This window comes from Dromiciops gliroides, chromosome 4, assembly GCF_019393635.1.
Source record: "Dromiciops gliroides isolate mDroGli1 chromosome 4, mDroGli1.pri, whole genome shotgun sequence".
In the NCBI taxonomy this organism is placed as follows: Eukaryota; Metazoa; Chordata; class Mammalia; order Microbiotheria; family Microbiotheriidae; genus Dromiciops; species Dromiciops gliroides.
In genome coordinates this window covers 408,674,090-408,695,296 of record NC_057864.1, presented here as the reverse complement: position 1 = coordinate 408,695,296, position 21,207 = coordinate 408,674,090, and the positions used below count along the sequence as shown (strand labels likewise).

At 39.3% G+C, this 21,207-nt stretch overlaps 1 protein-coding gene across 4 annotated transcripts in view; it reads left to right on the top strand.

Moving 5' to 3' along the window:
- PDE10A (phosphodiesterase 10A) overlaps positions 1-21,207 on the top strand; it is an 887,116-nt gene that overhangs the window by 429,826 nt on the left and 436,083 nt on the right. For 2 of the 4 annotated variants that reach the window (XM_044000217.1, XM_044000216.1), the window contains one exon: positions 20,852-20,896. The exons of the other annotated variants lie outside the window; for them this stretch is intronic. In XM_044000217.1, coding sequence (XP_043856152.1) covers positions 20,852-20,896 — 45 coding nt within the window. The remainder of the gene's footprint in view (positions 1-20,851; positions 20,897-21,207) is intronic. 4 annotated transcript variants of the gene reach the window in all.

Here is a 21,207-nt window from a genome sequence, read left to right as displayed (position 1 = left end):
TCTATTTTACACTGTACCTGTCCTCTGCTCCTCTCCCCTCCTTACCTCTAACCTCTCTTCCCTTATTCCTTTCTTCCCTCCTCATCTACTTTCTTCCCTTCTTTTCTCCCCTCCTCTCCTTTTCTTCCCTCCCTTTTTCTCCCTTTCCCTCATACCTCCTCTCCTCCCCAACTCTTATCTTGTATTTTTCCTTCTTACCCCTCCCCTTTAACCTTTTCCTGACTCCTCCCCTATCTTCCTGTCCCTTCAGTCCTCTTCTTTTCTCCACTCTTCTCTTCCTGTTGTGTTTCAGTAGTTCTTATCCCCAGGAACGGAGTCTTAATTCCTACTTAGAAAAATTATTCCTTCCAACAAACTTGAATAAGTATAATTTTCTCCTGTGCCTTTTCCAGAGAATTTGCTAAAGCTGAACATTGATCCATGGGACTTTTTGAAGCTAAGCCATTTTCTTTTTAATATACAGTATTTAGGTTTCTGGGTTTTTCTAATTTAGAGACCTTGTCATTTCCCATAATTACCCATTCCTTATATAACTCCCTAAAACCTTGAAGAACAAACCTTTACATAGTGTGGTGTGTGTGTATGTGTGTGTGTGTATTAAGCCAAGCTTTCTCTTTCATGTAATTACACATTCCTCAGGAGCAAAAAAATTAGGTCCATTATGTTAACATCCTATAGAACCTATTATATGATAACATAGAGAGGGATACAGCAGAGTATAGAAGAGTAGTTTCCATCCAATTTTTTTAAAGCTATGATGATAAATTGAACACCAATGAGGCAACATGATCCCAAGACCAAAAAGAAAGGAAAAATAAATAGATTAGTATTTTTTTTTGATTGGCATACTAGATAGAGAGTTGGCCTTGAAATGAGGAAAAAAGGAAACAAGCATTTATTAAACACCTACTATGTGCTAGACACAGTGCTAATCCTTTTACAAATATTTCTTTTAATAGGAAGACCTAGGTCCAAGTCTTGCCTGTGATATGTACTTGTTGTTGCACCTTGAGCAAGATTCTCACCTTACACTGTTTCGGGGAAACTTTCCAAGACTGATTTCCAAAGCAGTTCCATTGTCTGAGGGAGTTTAAACTACAGAGGTGAATTCCCTATATCAATGAGGTAGCAAGTCTGATCAAAACAACAACATCTTAAGAAAAGAATGAGACTGGCATTCAATGAACAGATATTTCACAATACAGAAGCTGCTCTCTAATCTATGGGCTTCTCTGGCATTCTTTCCAATGCTGCTCATTCTTCCTCCTCTACCTCACTTTTCCAGGAGTTCAGGAAGGAAGTGAAGGAAGAATGGGCCTTAGAGACATTATTGGGGGAGCATTATTTTAGGGATCAGAGATCTAGGTAGATCTGGAAGGGACCTCAGGGACCATCTAATTCAACCCCCTCATTTTATAGCTAACCTCCCTAGAACTCCATTTGTTTAGGTGGCTTGTCCAAAGTCATACGATATCTCAATATTGTATCAAGATAGTGTCTACAATATCTATAGTACTCTATCTGGACTTCTCTACTTTAACCCTGTCCCCCCAAAATCTATCTATTTCTGAGTATTAACAAAATTAAAATTAAAATACAAACAAACAAAAAAGGTCCAGACACACTGGGAACTATTACTGGTTTTCAACTCTACCGTTTCTTGTCCTGTTTGGCTGGGCTCTGAAATAGGTATTCATATGCCTCAGAACTTAGGGTTTTGCAAGATCTATGAAATTTCTATGTAATCCCAGGTATTCTGTTTTATGCCTTTAAAAATGTTATTCTGTGGGCAGCTAGGTGGCGTAGTGGATAGAGCACCAGCCCTGGAGTCAGGAGTACCTGAGTTCAAATCCGGCCTCAGACATTTAACACTTACTAGCTGTGTGACCCTGGGCAAGTCACTTAACCCCAATTGCCTCACTAAAAAAAAAAAAAAATGTTATTCTGAGAAAAGGTCCATAACCTTCACCAGCCTACCAAAGATGGCCATGACACTAAAAAAAAAGTTAAGAATCTGTCAATTAAAATAAAGGACATTGGCTGAAGGCCCAACTGTGACAATGACTGGAAAAGTCATTTCACCTTGTCCCTGCTTCTGCAAAATAGAAATAATGCCATATTGTACCTATGTTCTGGGATAATTGCAGAATTAAATATGGTAGTAGGCATGTATGCTTCCTATGTCAGCCACCCCAGACAACATTCCATGAATAGATCAGTATTACATTCTTTTTTGCAGGACAATGGGGGTTAAGTGACTTGCCCAGGGTCACACATTTAGTAATTGTCAAGTGTCTGAAGCTGGATTTGAACTCAGGTACTCCTGAATCCAGGGCCAGTGCTTTATCCACTGTGCCACCTAGCTGCCCCCAGTATTAATTCTTAATAATGGGCTTAATGTACCTTACAAGATCAAGGCAATGGGATTAATAACACTTTTTAGAGAAGCAATTGACTTCTTCCACACCTTCCATTTTTTTTTTCAGAAGGGCTCCCCACTTCCCCTGTTTCTTGGTATGTTTTCTAGTACATGTTCCAAGAACATATTGTTTTGATGACAAGAGTATCTATGAAAGTCTGACATTGCTTTCAGTCTCTCTTTAGAGGCACACACATGATCCAGCCATCCTTATTGGATGACAGTTGATCTAGGGACTGTTGCTAGGATAATTTTCTCTCTAGAAGTAGAAAATAATGTGCATGCTAATTTATCCTTCAAACAGATTTTTTTTGTGTGTGTGAGAGCTAATATGCAAATCCTGTTAGTACAAAGAGAGAAAAAGAGAGGGAGAGGCTGAGAGAGTGGGTGGGTAAGGGCTATGATCTAGCATTGTGCAGTACTCTTGAGATTCATACTGCTGATAAAACTGGCCAGGCAAAGGTTATCCAGGATAATGTGCAGCATCAAGCAAAAATGTTTGTGTGTGTGTGTGTGTGTGTGTGTATGTGTGTGTTGATAAAGGGGGTAGAAAAGAAGGGAAAGTCAGACTAATTTAAATAAGTTAAAATTCTGAATCTGGACTGACCTTGTTGGAATCAGTCACAGTACCTTCTTCCCCAATCACAGATCAACACACAAACACAAAACACATGTACACATGCACAAACAATCTATACAGAATCTCCAAAAAAATTTTTAGGAGGAAAGAAAAAAAGAAAAAAGAGTCCAACTGCTCAGCTGTTTATGTGAGGACTGAGAAGGCAAGGAAGAAATTTGATCATCTGAGAACAGTTTTGGAATTTTTTTTTTTTATCTGAAGGTCTTTGAGTAGACTTTTATTTGCCTGGAATAATTTAGTACTATGCCTACTCCAAGTTAGAGAGTTAGCCTAGATTTAAGTTCATTAAATTCTACAAATATTTATGAAGTGCAAAAACAACACTGTTCCTGTCCTCAAGGCTCTTACAGTCTCCTAGAGAGTATCACATGTATACTAGGTGGTTTGAAAAGTTATAGAGGAAGAACTAAGGGGTTGGGGGCACCATCAAGGAACAAATTTTACCAAGGAGGTGTAGTGCTTGACCTGTGCCTTGAAGAGTGATGAGAATTCTGAAAATTGGACCAAAGGAGAAAATATGTTCTTTGCCTAGAATATACTTTCTCCTTTGGTCCAACTTTCAGAGTTGGGTGGCAACTCTAGAGATGCCTGTAGGTCGTATGAGCAAGTATGGAATTCAGGGAACATCTAGTAGTCCTGCGTGTCTGAAATATAGAGCTGGTAAAGGAAAGCAATATGAAACATGACTGGAACCAAGTTATTTTCATTTGGAACCTTAAATGCCAAACTGAGGAGTTTTATTTCATCTTAGAAGAACACAGTCATACCTGTGCCTAAGGAAGATGATTTTAGCAGCAGGATGTATCTGAGAAGGGAGAGACTGGAAGCAGGCAGATGAATTAGGCAGCCATTACAGTATTTTAGGAAAGTCTTGATGAAGGCCAGAACTGGGGAGGTAACCTGGAAAACAGGAAAGAGATTCAAGAGATGTGGGGGAACCTGTAAAGGACTTGGTTGAGGATGATGGTACTCCTGTAATCCCTGCCTCCTGAGGAAACTGAAGCTGGTGGAACCCATGAGCTCAGTCATTCTGAGCTGCAGTGGGCTAAGTCAATTAGATGTTCACACAAAGTGTGATTTCAATATGATGAGCCACTGAGAGTTGTCCATAGGCAATCACAACGTCATAAGACTTATGTGAAAACCAGGTTTATTACAAGAGAAATGAACATGCGTGTGGAGCACAAAGGGTTCATAGTCCTTACTGAAGTTTGCATATTCATGACAATACAAAAAAAGGAGAAAACAGGAAAGGGTGTGGCATGGGAGGGGAAAGGTACAGTAACCCCTCCTGAAGGAGAGAAGCAAGGTGATGGCAACAGCCATATTTCTTTCCCTTGGGAACCCCTAGACCATGAAGATGGGAGGGTCTGCTTATCTGCAAAGGCCCCCAGATACACAAGTATTTTCCCTAGCCTGGCACAGACTGGCTGACACCTGCCTTGCCTCCCAAGGACACACAGGGAATCCAACAACAAATTGTTAGCTGACTGGGCCAGGTGGGAGTGGGGGTTCATCCATAACACATTCAGGGCCTCCTGCATGCTTTGGGTCCAGTGTTTCTGGAACACAGGCCGACTCAAATTGACAAGCTCAGGGGCCTCTTAACAGTCCTTAATGGAGTATGTAGTGGTTGTGGTGGGGCAGAGAAGTGGGTAGAAGGCTGCATAAGGAAGGGCAAACCATCCCTGGTTGGAAACAAAAGAAGCCAAAGTCCATTTGCTCACAAAAATGCAAAACAAAAACAAAAGAAAAGGGGGCAGCTAGGTGGCACAGTGGATAAAGCACCAGCCCAGGATTCAGGATGACTTGAATTCAAATCTGACACTTGACACTTACTAGCTGTGTGATCCTGGGCAAGTCACTTAACCCTCATTGCCCTGCAAAAAAAGCAAAAACAAAACCAAAAAAAACAAAAGTCCATTTGCTGATCAGTACTGGAAATTGGTCCGTAAGTGGCTGTTGTATTTCCTACTTAGAAAAGATTGAGGACTTAAGCAGATCTTCTCCCAGAATTCACCAGTTCAATGATATCTTTTGGAACTTCACAGATTTCTGCATTAGTCAGTCAATCAATAAATATTTATTAAACACCAAGGGAAGAGATCATCCATGTTGGGCCATATAGTAGGAAATATCACTGGTAGGATCAAGCCAAATCCGATTTCTAGATACTACTAGAACCCTTTCCATCATTTTAGTGCAATTGAGTGGACCCTGAGATGATGGCTCTACCCTATTCCTGGCATTGTTTAAGGAGGAAGAGGCAGAGCTTACTTCCCCCCCTGGCCACAGTGGCCAGTGTTCTTGATGATATTTACCTTCGAATCTAGTCTCTCTGGCCCCGCCCATCTCCCCTTAAATTGTCACGTATGTCCTGTGTCTGATTATCAAAATAAAATCTGACCACCGATTTATTGTCTAGTATGATTAATGGTGGAAGCAGGTCAAAATTCGTGAAGAAGTTTTGATTTCTTTAGGGAGATGGTTGACACACCCCAGCTCCATAGTAGGTTGAAGAAACTGAAGGGGTACTAGGTGAGGAAGAGTGAACAGTATCATATTCCTGGGCAAATACAAGGTAATCTTTTTTAAAAGGAAAGCTTATTTGGGAAAGGAAAGGGAACAAGCATTTCTTAGGTTTTTACTATGTCCACAATACTAAGCTAAGCAACGTACAAATATTATCACATCTGATCCTTACTATGACCATTTGGGAGGCATTGTGCTGTTATTATCTCCATTTTATAGTTAAGGAAACTAAGACAGACAGCAGTGACTTGCCCAGGGTCACACAGCTAGTTAGTATCTGAGGCTGGATTTGAACTCAAGTCTTCCTGATTCTAGGTCCAGCATTCTATCCAATGTACCCCCTAGCTACTTAGGTGCTGAGCACTCTAAATATACCATAACCAAATGACAAAAGCACAGGGTATATCACTTTATAAAAAATACAAGTGAAGGCCCCATTTCATGGAATGCAAACACCCCATAGGAAAATAGCATATCAGAGTTAGTATAAGACATCAAGCAGAGAGCCATAACTTGATACATACAGCCTTAGACCTGAAGTAAGCCCAATCCTTTGGGGTATATGAGAGGTGCAACCTAACCCAGATAAGCTAGTGTTCCTATTCCATGAAATGGGGGCTTCCTTCATATCTTTCATAAAGTGATGAACTCTGTGCTTTTCCATATACATGGCCATGGTACACTCAGAATTCTCACAACTTGTTTTAAATATTCTGTTGACTTTGTTTTTTAGCATTTTGTATATTTTTTTCCTGGTTCTGGCATTCATTTGTACAAGTCTCCCAAGTTTCTGAATTTTTCACCTTCATCTTTGTGTATTGGGGAATAATGTTCCACTTCTTCATTGAAGGAGGTATTTTTCCATACTGGGAGTAATCGAACTGATAAAATCATGGGTTTAGGGACTACTCGTGTCCCATCCCCTCTACCCAAAAGCACAAAGCTTCATTCATAATTTTAAAATTCCTAAAAAGAAAGCCTATTCAAATGAAGCCAGAATAAATCCACATATATTTATGTATATATGTTATGTATGTGTATAGCTATGTGTGTATATATTATGGAGAGAGAGGAAAAGAGAGAGAGAAAGCCAGAGGGAACAATGCATGTCAAATGATATCATTAATATTTACCAGCAAAAACATCTAAATTTTAGTTGTAGATTCCTCATGCAAGTATTTCCTTTCACACTTAGCATAACACACAGCCCATCTCCCCAGGATTTTCTGTGTATGCAATTTGAACTTTTATGTGTGTTCCCTCAAAAAATGTAAAATTTCATGTTTTTTTAAATAAGGCATCATGTTGTGTATAAAAATTTTCTTGTTTGCAGAACAGTGAGACCAAATTAGATTATTTTTCCTCCAGACAATTTTGTTTCTGATTTTAGAGCAGCTGCATGAGCAGGCACAACCACTAACTTCCCTACATGGAAATAGCTTAATGGCTTCCCCTGGTTCCTTCCAATTTTCTAAAAGCTGCTTTCTTTTCTTTTTAAAACAAATTTTATTTTTATTCATCTTTTGCTTTCATATCACCTTCATTTCTGAACATACTGCCTTCTCACCTACCCATCTAGCCCATTCCTTACAGCTAAGAATACAAAGAAAAGAGGAAAGGAAGGAGAAATGCAGTAAAATCAACTAACCAACACATCAGCAATGTCTGAGAGTAAATCCAACATTCCATACCCAACTATCCTCCATACTTGAAAAGAAGGGAGGAAGGTACATTAATCCTTCTCTGGGATCAAGCTCTGTCATTGTGATTTGTCAGTTTTCATTTTTTGTACTTCACATTAAACATCATTGTGGTTGTATATACTATTTTCTTGCGTTTTTTCTCTGATAATATGTCTTCCAAGACCTCTCTGAATTCTTCATATCTGTTGTTTCTTGCAGCACACTAATATATTCCATTACGCTTAAGGTTCACAATTTGTCTAGCCATTCCTCAGCCAATGGTCATCTACACTGCTTCCTGTTCTTTGCTATCACAAAAAAGTGTCATGAATATTTTGGTTTATATAACACTTTTCTGCCTGCCTTTAGCCTCATTAGGTAATATGCCTATTAGTAGGATCTATTAGATCAAGGGTGCGGACATTTTCAAAACTATTTCCTAAAAAGCCAACTTTTAGTTGTATATTAATGAAAAAAGATACATGGGTTGTGGTATGTATTTGGGCTTTTTGAGATGGCTGGTGCTGGCATTGGGAATTATAGAGAACAAAGGAATATTCTTAGAACTAGAAACGACCTTTAAGGTTATCTAGTCTAGTGATTTCCCTTTTTACACAAGAGGAAATTGAGGCCCCAAAGGCTAAATAATTTGTCCAAAAACATTTAGGCAGTAAATGGATAATCTCGGATTTGAACCAAGTTCTCTGGTTCCAAATCTTGCATTCTTTCCATTTTATCAGTCTGTTACTAAATAGTCAACACAGCTGTTAACCTGGAAATTAAAATAAAAGAATAATTCTCATTGTCTCAATTTTAAAAAGAAAAAAAGACTTTAAAAAACTTAAGATGCTAAAGAATGATCTATTTGATTATTCCTAGAAGTGGTAGAGTAGAAAATCTGCCATCACACTGTTCATCCTGAAGGAAGATGTTTTAGGTCAAAGGGATTCTCCTTTACTGTAAATCCACTGGCTTTCCTTTGCCCATGCAACTGCTCTTAAACAAATTCAGTGCCTCTCCCCCCTTGCCCCCCCCGGGGATTCAACATTGACTTTCTCAGGCCTATCAACAATGCTTATTGATAAGATAAATCAAAAGCAATTTGCCAAAAGTCTAATCAGAGATGATTGATTATTCCTCTTCCCTGTTTAATTCTTTGAGGGATAGTCTTAAAATCAGAAGGATACAGGTAGATTTTATTGACATAGTGTTCCTTAAAATTCTCAGGAGACTTAAATTAAATTAAATTGAATTTGTATAAGTCAAAGCACATTGAAGTGCACCATGGAAGCTTCCTATAAGAAGTCTACAGGGAATCCTTTTTATAATCCCATAAGGACCCAGTGGGCCTTTCCATCTGACTTGCAGCTGAAACCTTCCATATGTGTTGCCTCCCTCATTAGAAAGTGAGCCCCTGGAGAACAGGGCCTGTCGTACATTTCTATTTCTATTTCCAGTGCTCGGCACAGTAGTTCACATATAGTGAATGGTTTTAAATTGCTTTATTTATCCATTCATTTGTAACACAAATAACCTCCCCAATCTACTTTATTTGTTGGGGGCGGGGGGTACGGAAAGAGGCAATGAAATAAGTGGGAAAAAAAGCTTATTTTAGAATCACAAGGTGTATGTGTGAATGCTAGCTGTGTGATTTTGGGCAAGTCATTTAATGTTTTTCAACCAGATTTTACTCAAATGGGTAATGGGGATGATAAAAGTTGTACCTCCTACCTTATAAAATTGTGAGGAAAGTATTTTGTATACCTGAAAGATGTGTGTGTGTATACATACATACATACATATATATATATATATATATATATATAAATGTATATATATGTGTGTGTGTGTATGTGTATATATATGTGTGTGTGTGTGTGTGTATATGTAAGTTTGAGTTTTCACAGGTTGGGACTACTTAAAAATGAAGGAATAAGCATGCAAAGGCATGCAGAGATGTTAAGTAATAGCTTCGGGTTTAGTTATTTTCCAGATTTCAGGGGTAATGTTGGCCATAATGTTACTACCCTTTAATGCATTTGGAGCTCTTTTTGTCTGAGTGTAGAACTGTTCATCAAGATAGAGTGGTGGGGCAGCTAGATAGCACAGTGGATAAAGCACCTGCCCTGGATTCAGGAAGACCTGAGTTTAAATCCATCCCTAGACACTTGACGCTTACTAGCTCTGTGACCCTTGGCAAGTCATTTAACCCTCATTGCCCCACAAAAAAAAAAAAAAAAAAAAAGATAGAGTGGTGAGTCAAGTGGTGAAGGCAGAATAGACTTCAGCAGGCCAAAGTGTACTATATGGACCCCTTTAAAAGAGATTTTAAATATGTAATTTAATTTTTAAAATAAATAAAATTTTAAATAAAATACATTTTAAATAGGTTAGGTGTTTATGCCAAGAATCCATGCTTATATTATTCACTATCAATCAATCAACATTTTTAAGTTCCTACTCTGTGCAAGCACTGTGCTAAGCTCTAGGAATACAAAAAAGAGCCAAAAGACAGTCCCGCCTTCAAGGAGCTCACAATCTAATGAGGAAGACAACATGCAAACAAATATACACAAGCAACCTATATATTGAACAAATAGCACATTAAAAGAGGGAAAGCGCTAGACTTCAAAGGGGTTGGAAAAGGCTTCATATAAAAATGGAATTTTAATTGGAACTTAAAAGAAACTGAGGAAGTCAAGAGGCAGAGCTGAGGAATAAGAAATTTCCAGGGATGGGGGACAACAAGAAGAAATGCCCAGAGCTGAGAGTTGCTGCAAATCAGCAACTAAGAGTAAAGTTATACCTTACTTTTTCCAATGGATAGGTTCTGAATTTTTTGGGGGGAAACCCAGTAAATTAAATCATTCTTTACATGTATCAGAAGACCACAGCTATTTCGGTAGTTCAACATAAAAAAACAAAAAACAAACAAAAAAACTAGCTGGCATTTGCTATGTTTAAAGCTAGGTGCTAGGGATAGAAAGATTAAAATAATATAGTTTCAGCCTTCTGGGGGGTTACACTAAACAAAGCGGGAAATGATGTATACACTGATAACTACAAGAAAGAACATGGCAGAGCAAAGGAAGAAATTCAAACAGTGCTCAGGGGAAAAATGATAAGGGAGAGAACATTTTTCAGCTGGGGTGAGGGGGTGGGGTGGGAGTTAGAGCAAAGCCTCATGAGGTAATGGAACTTGAGTTGAACTATGAAGAGAAGGATTTCATTAAGTTTAAGAGGTGGAAAGAGCATGATGCAGACATAGAAATACATCAAGAGGACGGATACAGAATAAGGATGGGAAGGTAGTGCAGGGACCAGGTTGCACTGGGCCAAGGAATTTGTATGTCATCTTTTTTTGTGTGTGTGTGAGGCAATTGGGGTTAAGTGACTTGCCCAGGGTCACACAGCTAGTAAGTGTTAAGTGTCTGAGGTCGGATTTGAACTCAGGTACTCCTGACTCCAGGGCTGGTGCTCTATCCACTGCGCCACCTAGCTGTCCCCTGTATGTCATCTTAAAGGCAATGGGGAATCAGAGAGGAGTTTGGAATCTTCTAGTGACAAGATCAGAACTGGGTGTGAAATCTTTTTGTGAGCTATGTGAAGGACATATTATAGAGCAAATAGGAGGGAGGGAGGCTAATTAGGAGTCTAGCCAATAGTGCAGGAAAGAAGGTATAGACTTAGATTAGGATAATAATATTGTTGGTGGGAAGAAGGGCATAAGTTGGAGAGGTAAAATTGACAGAACTTGGCCACTGATTAGATTTGGGAAGTAAGAAAGGGTAGGACCAGCTGCTCGCATTCCTATAATACTTTATAGCAGGCAACGCTTTCCTCACAAAGTCCCTCAGAGGTAGCTAATGCAATGATTATTTCCATTTGAATCAAAGATAATTCTGTGGGAAAGTTGAAGTTGGAAGGAAAGGAAGATGCTAAGTTCAGTATTGGCCCTGTTGAACTGGAGACGTGAGACTGGAGCTTAGGAGAGATTCCATTAGGGCTTAATATACCTTGGATAGAGAATCACACTGTTCCCAAATATTTTAGAGGCAGTACAGTGTTGGGCCAGGAGGCAAGAAAACTTGAGTTTAAATTCAGCCTCAGAAACCTACTAGCTGTGTTACCTAAGCAGGTCACTTAACTTCTGTCTGCCTCAGTTTCCTCAACCCTAAAATGGGGATAATATTAGTATCTACTTCCCAGGATATTATCAAGATCATATGAGATAATATGTGTAAAAAAACATAGTAGGCTCTATATAAATGCTTATTCTCTTCCCTCCAAAGCAGCTTTATTTGTGAAATGGGGTTAAATCAGATGATTTCTAAGGTCCCTTTTAATTCTAAATATAATTTGTTGGGGAACCTCTTTTTGCCTTTCTTCAAATTGTATTGTTGAAAAAAGAAATTCTTGACTGAAAGGATATAAATAGTGGTACCTGTGTAGTCTAGCTTTCCAAGAAAGGAGATAGATAGAGGCTTTATGCCTTAGAAAGACAGCTAGGTAGAGCAGTGGATAGGGTGCCTTGCCTAGAGTCAGGAAGACTCATCTTCCTGAATTCAAATCAGGCCTCATACACTAGCTGTGTGACCCTGAGCAAGTCACTTCACCCCCTTTGCCTCAGTTTCCTTATCTGTCAAATGAACTGGAGAAAAATGGGAAACCACTCCAGTATCTTTGTCAAGAAAACCCCTGTTGGATTTACAAAGAGTCAGACATGACTGAAAAATGACTGAAAAAGAACAACATGCCTTAGAATGTTTAAGTATTCATTTTCATGATGGAGGAAGAAAAGCAAGAATGACTAACCTTTTGAAGTCCTTTGGCTTTGTGATTTTGTGATATGTTTGCGTGACAAATCCAGAGGCCTTAATAGCTCTTCTGAAGGGTTGTTCCTCAGAATGCCTTATTTTCCAAATTCAAGGTGAAATACAGTATAGAACAATTTTTTTTTTTAATGTGCGGGGGTGGGGAGGTTCATAAGGAATGTCTCCCTACTTCTAACGCTAGGCCTTGCATTGAAATTTTTCAATTAAAAGTCCAAAGCATTAGCAGTTTGCATTGTCCTTGGTTCCCTTGTCCCTCCTATGTTTACCATTCTAGCTCCTAGTAGTCCAAAAAGGTGTGTCAGTATGAGTCACCTTAAAAGCTGAGAAGGTGAGGGGAAGGTGAGGGAAAGACTTATTTCATGGGCCCAAAAGAATTAGAGCCAGAAAGGACCTTTGAAGTATGGTATCATTCCTTAATTTCGGAGAGGATTGAAAACTGAGGCCTAGAGTGACTTGTGACTTGTCCAACATCATGCAAGTAGGAAGTGGCAGAGCCAGGAAGTAGGGAATAGAGAGGGAAGAAAGGGAAAGAGAGAAAAAGGGAAAACGTCAACATTATTGAATTTTAAATGTCCATTTTAGAAAATTACTAGTTTGAAAAGTAGACTTTAAAATGCATTGTTCTTTAAATATACTTTTCATCTTGAGGAGCTTGGATGTGGAGGAGAGTTGAAAAAAACATACAACAAACAAACCTCACTGCTTCCAGATGTGGGGGTGCACTGCCCTGGACTTTTCTATCATGTCCCCTAACCTCTTCATCCCAAACATCACATCCACCCAGTCAGTACCCTCTGTTCTTGGAGCCTCTCCCCTCCCTGCTTCCCTCTGCAGGTCAGAGACTTCCTCTTTGTAAACCCTTCATTTAAGGAGAGAATCCAGGTCAGCCAGCTCTTCATTTCTCACTTATCTGTACTCTTCTGGATTGCCCTTTGGGTACTTTCTCCTCCCCTAAATCTCCCCAACCCCTTTTGGATGTTTTTTGAAAGCTTCCCTTTGTATGTTGTCTTCCTGTATTAGATTATAAGCTCCTTGAGGGCAGGGACTGTCTTTTGCCTTTCTTTGTGTCCCTAGCATTTAACACAGGGTCTAGCACACAGCAGGCACTTACTAAATGTTTTATTGACTGACTGACTATGACTGTAAAATATTTCATGCATGCTGTCAGACACCATTGATGTGTGGGTTGGTTTGCTGAACTGTTGTGGTTGTGTTTTGTTTTTTTTTTTTTTTCATTTTAACCTTGAGGAGAGATAGATAGATTGATAAAATAGATGATGGGCAGATTAGCTAGATAATAATACACATGCATACACACATGCATGCATACACATGTGTATACTTATATACCTAAATAAATTATGCACATATAGAAATGAAAGATATAGAAACAAAAGTTATTAATAAAATATGGTAAAAAGAAAAGAAATCCTTTTTAGGAGAATCTATTCCCCCCCTCAAGTAGAAGAAGGGTTAAGGTTGAAAAAGAAATATAGCTTGAAATAATCTGTATTTCAAAAGTGCATCGAGCATTTTGTTATTTTTGTCCGTATTAGATTCAGGTTTATGATCTCCCATTAAGTTTCCCAGCATGCCTGCCTTGGGTATGCCACCTTCATGTTATAAGGAAAGGAACTTCAGTTGCTGAGGGAACATGGTGTGACAAGTTTGTTCATTTTCCTATGCATTATCCTCAGCCATGTTGTGTCTGGCATGTATTATGCTGTAATACCTTTTGAAATGCATATCCAACAAACCAGAGGCACCCAAATCCTGCAATTTCCTTTGAGGCCTCTGAGCCTGTCTCCAGTCTCTGTGAAGGAAAAGCTTTGAGTATCTGAGGTCAGGTTTTCCTGACTCCTGGGCCAGCACTCTTATCTCCTGTAATACCAGCTGCCTCTAAAATGCTCCGTGAATAGTATGATTCTCTATGCAGGTATATTGAGTCCTAATCTCCAACTAAAAAGGGCCAGTACTGAGGTTATCATCTTCCCCTTCTCACTTCAGCTTCTCCACACATCTCCATACATCAAATACAAAAATGAGTCATACAACAAGGGAGGGAAGAGGAGAGGAGGGTGGGATTGATAGAAAACAATAATGGTATAAAAGACAAGAAGCATGAGCAAAACACGTTTCTAAAAATCAGAATTGCATGAAGCCCTCCTGCCTGATTCCCCCAGAAGCCTCCTTGCCTAGCTGAGGATAGCAGTATTGTTATTTCTGGACTCCTGTCATGTGGGGCACTTGTTTTTTTGCAGGCCAGTGAGGGTTAAGTGACTTTCCCAGGGTCACACAGCTAGTCAGTGTCAAGTGTCTGAGGCTGGATTTGAACTCAGGTCCTCCTGAATCCAGGGCTGGGGCTTTATCCACTGTTCCACCTAGCTGCCCCCGTGGGGTACTTTCCTAAGTCAATCAGATAGTATAAATATTTCATTCTACTTCAGTGTGATTACAAAATAAGTGCAGTGGGGCAGCTAGATGGCGCAGTGGATAAGCACCGGCCCTGGATTCAGGAGTACCTGAGTTCAAATCCAGCCTCAGACACTTACTAGCTGTGTGACCCTGGGCAAGTCACTTAACCCCAATTGCCTCACCAAAATAAAAAAATAACACAAAATAAGTGCGGTTTAAGGGCGGTTAGGGCCTTACAAACATACGCATTCCCACCTTGCCTCAGAAGGTGGTATCATATGACTGTATTTCTTAGTCTGAGCCTCTCCAAGCACAGCTGTGAGCTAGGTTGCACAGTATGTGCAAAGTGTCATTGTTATTTATTGTGATCCTTTTGAATCAAGTCTCTATGACAGTAAACTAGGCTCTTATCTTATTTTTAACCTAGAGGTTAGCAGGAAGAATGAATCAAAGTCTATTTTTTCAGTAGCTAATAAGGGAAGTGGGCACGTTATGATCTGATGCAGGAGTTCCTATTCTTTTCCTGAAGGGTTTATAATTTCGATAATTGATAGGGGTGAGAAAGAAGGTATAATGATGGGAGTGTATGGGCAGTGATTTTCTGTTTGGAATGCCAAATAGTAAAGAAAAGTAAGGTATGGCATCAGAGAGCTGCCTTTAAGATTGTTCCTGTTGGATGGTGATACAGCATTAGTTGAGAAACCTTGATCTAATGTATTATGTAGCCAAAGGTGAGGGGAAAAGCATTTATTAAGTGCCTGCTGTGTGCCAGACCAATTTATTTGATCCTAACAACAACCCTGTGAGGTAGGTGCTATGATTATCTCCATTTTACAGGTAAACAAACTGAGGCAGACTGGTTAAGTTACTGTCCCAGGGCTACATAGTTAGTAAGTAGCCAAGGCTAGATTTGAACTCAGGTCTTCCAAACTCAAGGGCTAGTGCTCTATCCGTGTACCACCTAAGTACTTAGCTATTTAAGAGATACCTAAAAATAAGAGATTCACTTCTCTGTGTCATAATTCCTGTGGATCAGTCACTAACCTCATTAGTGTAATGGATAGCGTCCTGGATCTGAAGTCAGGAAGGACTGGGTTCAGATCCTACCCAGACACATTAACTAGGTGATCCTAGGTAAGTCTTCTAACATCTCTGTCTCAGCTTTATTGTAAAACAAGAGAGTTGGACTTGGTTCCTTCCAGTATTAAAGCTATTTTCCTGTCATGGGGAGGGGGGAAGTGGGTTGACTTCGGTTCCAAAGTCTTGAAAATAATAACAGTTTATAGTCTCTTTTTTAAGTGCAAAGGTGGTAAGGTGTCAAATAGCAGTTGGTTCTAAAGATCCCACAGGTCCCAACTCATATGCCATCTTTTTATTTATTTTTATTTTATTTTATTTTTTGGTTAGGCAATTGGGGTTAAGTGACATGCCCAGGGTCATACACCTAGTAAGTGTTAAATGTCTGAGGTCAGATTTGAACTCAGGTCCTTCTGAATCCAGGGCTGGTGCTCTATCCACTGCGCCATCTAGCTGCCCCTGCCATCTTTTTTTTTTTTGGCAGGGCAATGAAGGTTAAGTGACTTGCCCTAGGTCACACAGCTAGTAAGTGTCAAGTGTCTGAGGCTGGATTTTAACTCAGGTCCTCCTGAATCCAGGGCCAGTGCTTTATCCACTGCACCACCTAGCTGCCCCCACACATGCCATCTTTTTCATGAATCCTCCCTGGTCCCTCTCCTCCCCTCCCTCTACAAAAGTGATCTCACTGTTATATTATTTCATTTGTATTACTCTCACAAATTTATTATATTCTGTTTTCTAATATGGGTCTTTCTTTCCGTACACATATACATATGTATTACCTCTGGAAAAAAACTGGGTGAGGGGCAGCTAGATGGTGCAGTGGATAGAGCACCAGCCCTGGATTCAGGAGTTCCTGAGTTCAAATCCGGCTTCAGACACTTAACACTTACTAGCTGTGTGACCCTGGGCAAGTCACTTAACCCTCATTGCCCTGCAAAAAAAAAAAAAAAGCAAAAAAAAACCTGTGGGTGAACACACACACATGAGTAAAATCTGAGATGATGCTTTACATAATGCATGCTTATTGTTAATGCTTAGTGGCAACTACTGGTCAACTCATAGTTTTAGAGACTCACCTAGGGCCCTGAGAGGTTAAGTGATTTTCCCTAGGGTTAAGCAACGATTATGTGTCAGAGGCAGCCCATGAATGTGGGCTGTCTGGATTCTTAGGGCAGTTCTTTCTGTACTACAACATGTTGCTTTTCATAATACAAAGTGATGATGTTGTTTATATCACCATTACTTCCCATCCCCACCCCCAAAAGCAACACTGCAGAATTCAAGACCAACTTGGCCATTTTGTGATTTTAATATCAACTACATGGGTGAGTTGTGCAGGGGGTCACATTCTGATTGCTATATTGTTTTCCCTGTATCTTTTGACTCTTAAAGTTTTGCAAATTCAGTGCTTGAAGTGTGACCAAGATACAATCCTATCTGATTCTGCACCTTATGGATTATTATTTCACCCTAAAGAATGTCATTTCTGTAGAGCTCTGTTTATCAGCTTGGGGGAAAATACTCAGTCTCGTTCCTTCAGTGACATATTTTTTTGCTCCATTGGAATATCTGAGATCAGGGCAAAAACTAACATTAGCCTTATAGAAAAATAAGACCATGTCAGGTTTAATTATGTAACACACAAACACATATACACATATGTATATGTATATTTCTTTCTCCAATGTAGGGAATTTGAGCTGGAAATGTAAACTCATGCTTCGATCTAAGGGACCATTTTTTTCCTCAGTTGCAATAATGTTTTGTTTGTTTCATTTTGTTTTGGTTTTTAGCTCTTACCAACTCAAAGGGATGGGGGATGGGGAGGGGTTGAGTTAGAAGGGGGTTGGAATCCTTACCAGTAACTACATTGATGTGAGATGCGAGATGTGAGGAACTTACCAAGTGTAAGACTATGAAACAAAACCCTTTTTACTGATGCACAGGAGCAAATAGGCTGCAATATATAGTTTTGGAAAGTTCCCCAGAGCAGTGAAAGGTTAAGTGCATCCGATGCATTATTTCAGCTAGGTTTTTCTGATTCTTAGGCTAGTTTTTAATTCACTATGCCCTGACCACAAGGCACATTTAGTGTAAGATATTATGTGTAGTGGATAGAGCACCGGCCCTGGAGTCAGGAGTACCTGAGTTCAAATCTGGCCTCAGACACTTAACACTTACTAGCTGTGTGACCCTAGGCAAGTCACTTAACCCCAATTGCCTCACTAAAAAAAAAAAAAAAAGATATTATGTGTACTGGGACACACTATGTGTAACTGTTTTTTGCATATAAAATTGTTTTCTTGGGAGTTGTTGAAAAGCAATGGGAGGGACATTTATCATGCTTTAATTTTTGTAAAATCAAAAGGATTAAAATATAAATACATTAAAATTAAATATTAAAATATAAAAAATAAATTTTTCTTTGATTGGCAAACACAGAGGAGAGTATAGAGAAAGGATCGATTATTTCATCTTGTCTTAAGAATGTTCGTTGCATTTTTAGTACTGCGTGATTATAATAAGCCCTAATAATGAACTGCTCAAATTGTCGTAGTACAATCATAGGGAGAAATGGCTATGTCAAAGGGATGGAAGAAATCCTTTTCCTTTAAGAATATTGTTAATGGAACACCTCAACTCAAAATGATAAAACTCCATTTTCTAAAACATACAAAATAAAAGCTCATCTAAAGGGCAATATTCCCTGCCTCCCTCAGATGGGACAATAGCCATAGAAGTTCCAGAATATAACCACAAGGCTTTTATATTTACACCAGCACACTGTGGTATTTGGTTTAATTGTAGCAATGGTCTGTTCTTCTCTTTCTAAAAGGAGACTAGTCCCACTTCTGAGGACTTTAAATAACTTAAGTCCTGTTGAGAGTAAGAGAACAGTATTTTGCAAACTGGGACCTATGGAGGAGATCCCTGGGAGACAGAATTTGCCTTTCTACTCTCCTCCACCCCCTCCAACCCCCCCACTCCCATATCGGCCATCTTGCTTTGAAAAGGAACCAGTGGACTTGTAGGATATAATGCACATGGTGGGGAACTTAGATACAAACTCCAGACCAATTTGGATACAGAGAGGCAATCACCAGTGGAAGAAGCAGCTTCAAGGAATAAAAACTCTGGCAGCAGAGAAAAGAGTCAGACTATGGAAAGAAGTAGACCCTGAGAATCCAGCTAAGCAACCTACCTAGCAAAGATAGTTAGGTAGTAGAGTCAGATAAGGAGTACCATGAATAAAGTGCAAAATGTCAAATCCTGCAGCTGACAAAGAGAACATTGTCCCATGGCAAGATCATTCCATACTCCATATCCTCCCCCTTCCTTGCCCAGCTGGGTGATACAGTGGGTAGAGTACTGGGCCTGTATTTGGAAAGACTTGAGTTCAAATCCTGCCTCAGTCACTTACTAGCTGTGTGACTCTGGACAATTCATTTAACTTTTTTGCCTCAGTTTCCTCAAACGTAAAATGGGGATAATAATAGCACCCACTTTCAGGGTTGTTGTAAGCATCAAATGAAATAATATTTTTTAAAGTGCTTAGCACAGGTATATATTAGGTACTTTATAAATGCTTATTCTTTTCCCTTCCCTTATACTTAAGGAGAGTTTCCTGAGAACTCCTTAGGAAAGAAAAGCTCTGTAGTACTAGGAGTTAAGAGTTACCTATGCCACATGTGTAGACTATACATATGCTTCACTACTGTTGTATTCTATGTTTGTGCCCATTCTTCCCAGAGAAGTTCTGAGTATTTATGGGAGAGTGTACTCTAGGTGTTATGGAGCAGGGTGTTTTCATAGCCTCATTTTTGTACTTTGACATTTGAGTAAATTCCTTTGTTAAGTGTTAATTAATTCTACTAGCTGATTTTTAATGGAAACTATGCTGGTGGGAGCCCGTGAGTTACAGTGTTGGGAGAACAGACCCAAAGGGTTAAGCCTAGAACCTGAGGTAGTAGCCACCCTATGGGGATCAAACCTGCAAGTGAAGGGACTGATTTGGGGGAGTATCCCGGAAGGCATTGTTAAAATTGCATAGGTTTATATCTGTATTGCCCAATTTCTTCTTCCATGAGTCTATTTCATTGCTGGATTAAGCAGAAATATTTTGTATATTTTATGCCATTTACTCTCAAGTCATTTAGGTAACAAATATTTCTGAGAACATCTGCTTATTTTTTAGCTGCTGTTACTTAATATTTTTTATATTGCTTTATTGCATTTAGTACTCTTTTTCTCCTTCAGCAGGTTGGTTTCACTGAAGCAAAAGATAGTTTGTGTCAACACACAGGGTTAACCACATTGCCTGAAGCATTTTATATCAGAAAATACAAATTCTAAAAAAAAATCATATGACATCAGCACTTGTGTGTGTCCATTTCAGTGTAATAATGTACGTCAATAGCTGAGAGAGTCTGATCATTGCATTGAGCTCAGTCCTTTTCTTCCTTTTGGCTCTTTAATGAGAGAAGCTCAGGAGGAAAGGGAAAAAAACACAACCACCCAATTGTTTTCTCTTCTTAAAAACCTGTCATTTTAATAAGAGTAAGTCTAACATTGAGGGAGACTATATCTACGTGAATACATACAGCCTTGACTTTAGAGCTCCAGAATAAGTCAGCCAGTCAACAAGAATTTATTAAGTGATTACTAAGTGTCAGGCACTGTGCTAAGTACTGGGGATACAAGGAAAGACAAAAACAAGTATCTGAATTCAACAAGGTGCATTCTAATAGGAGAGCCTAATGCAGTACAGTCTTGCCCAAGAGGTCTTGATCTAAGTTGGAATAAGATCCAAAGGCCTGATTCTATTGTGGAAAGTGCCTGAGGCCACTTGGGTTGCCTAAACCCTGGAACCTTCCTAGCATAACCTGAAGCTTTTGTTTCATAGAACTAAATGAGCCTCACAAGATTTTTCTAGAATTGGATAATCTGGGAGCAGATCAAGACCTTTAGGGATTTCTCTAAAATAAAGCTTAGTCCCAGACCAAGACCCAGATTGAAGTTTGAGTTCAAGTGGGACCAGTCTCCAATCTGGGCAAGAAGGTATGGGAATATGCACTGAATTATTTGTCCAACTGAATCATCCTCAACTTGGGATTTTGTTTTGAAAAGCAGTATGTACTCTCATCATTACATCGCTCATCATTTCACAGATTTGCAAAGTACTTCATTTATGCAAGCCATGTTTATTTTCTTAGGAACAGTTTGAATCTTTGTGTTTCCATTCACACAGCACCATATGGCAATGGAAAGAGTACTGGGCTTGGAATCAGAAGAGGTAGGTTCAAATCCTGAATCTGCTAATGACTATAGCTATGTAACTGGGCAGTTTTTTGTTTTTTAGTTCTATTAAATGAGGATGATAATGCTTATACTACCTATGTCACATTGTTATGATGAAAATGCTTTGTAAACTTAGAGCACCATATAAATGTAAGGGCTAATATTATTACTGTTGTCGTTGTCAAGATAAGCAAGAGACAGTTAGGTGGGGCTAGAGAGTCCTGGGCCAGTAGTTAGGAAGAGCTGAGTTCAAATCCAATCTCATACACAGACTATCTGTATGATCCTGGACAAATTGCTTAACCC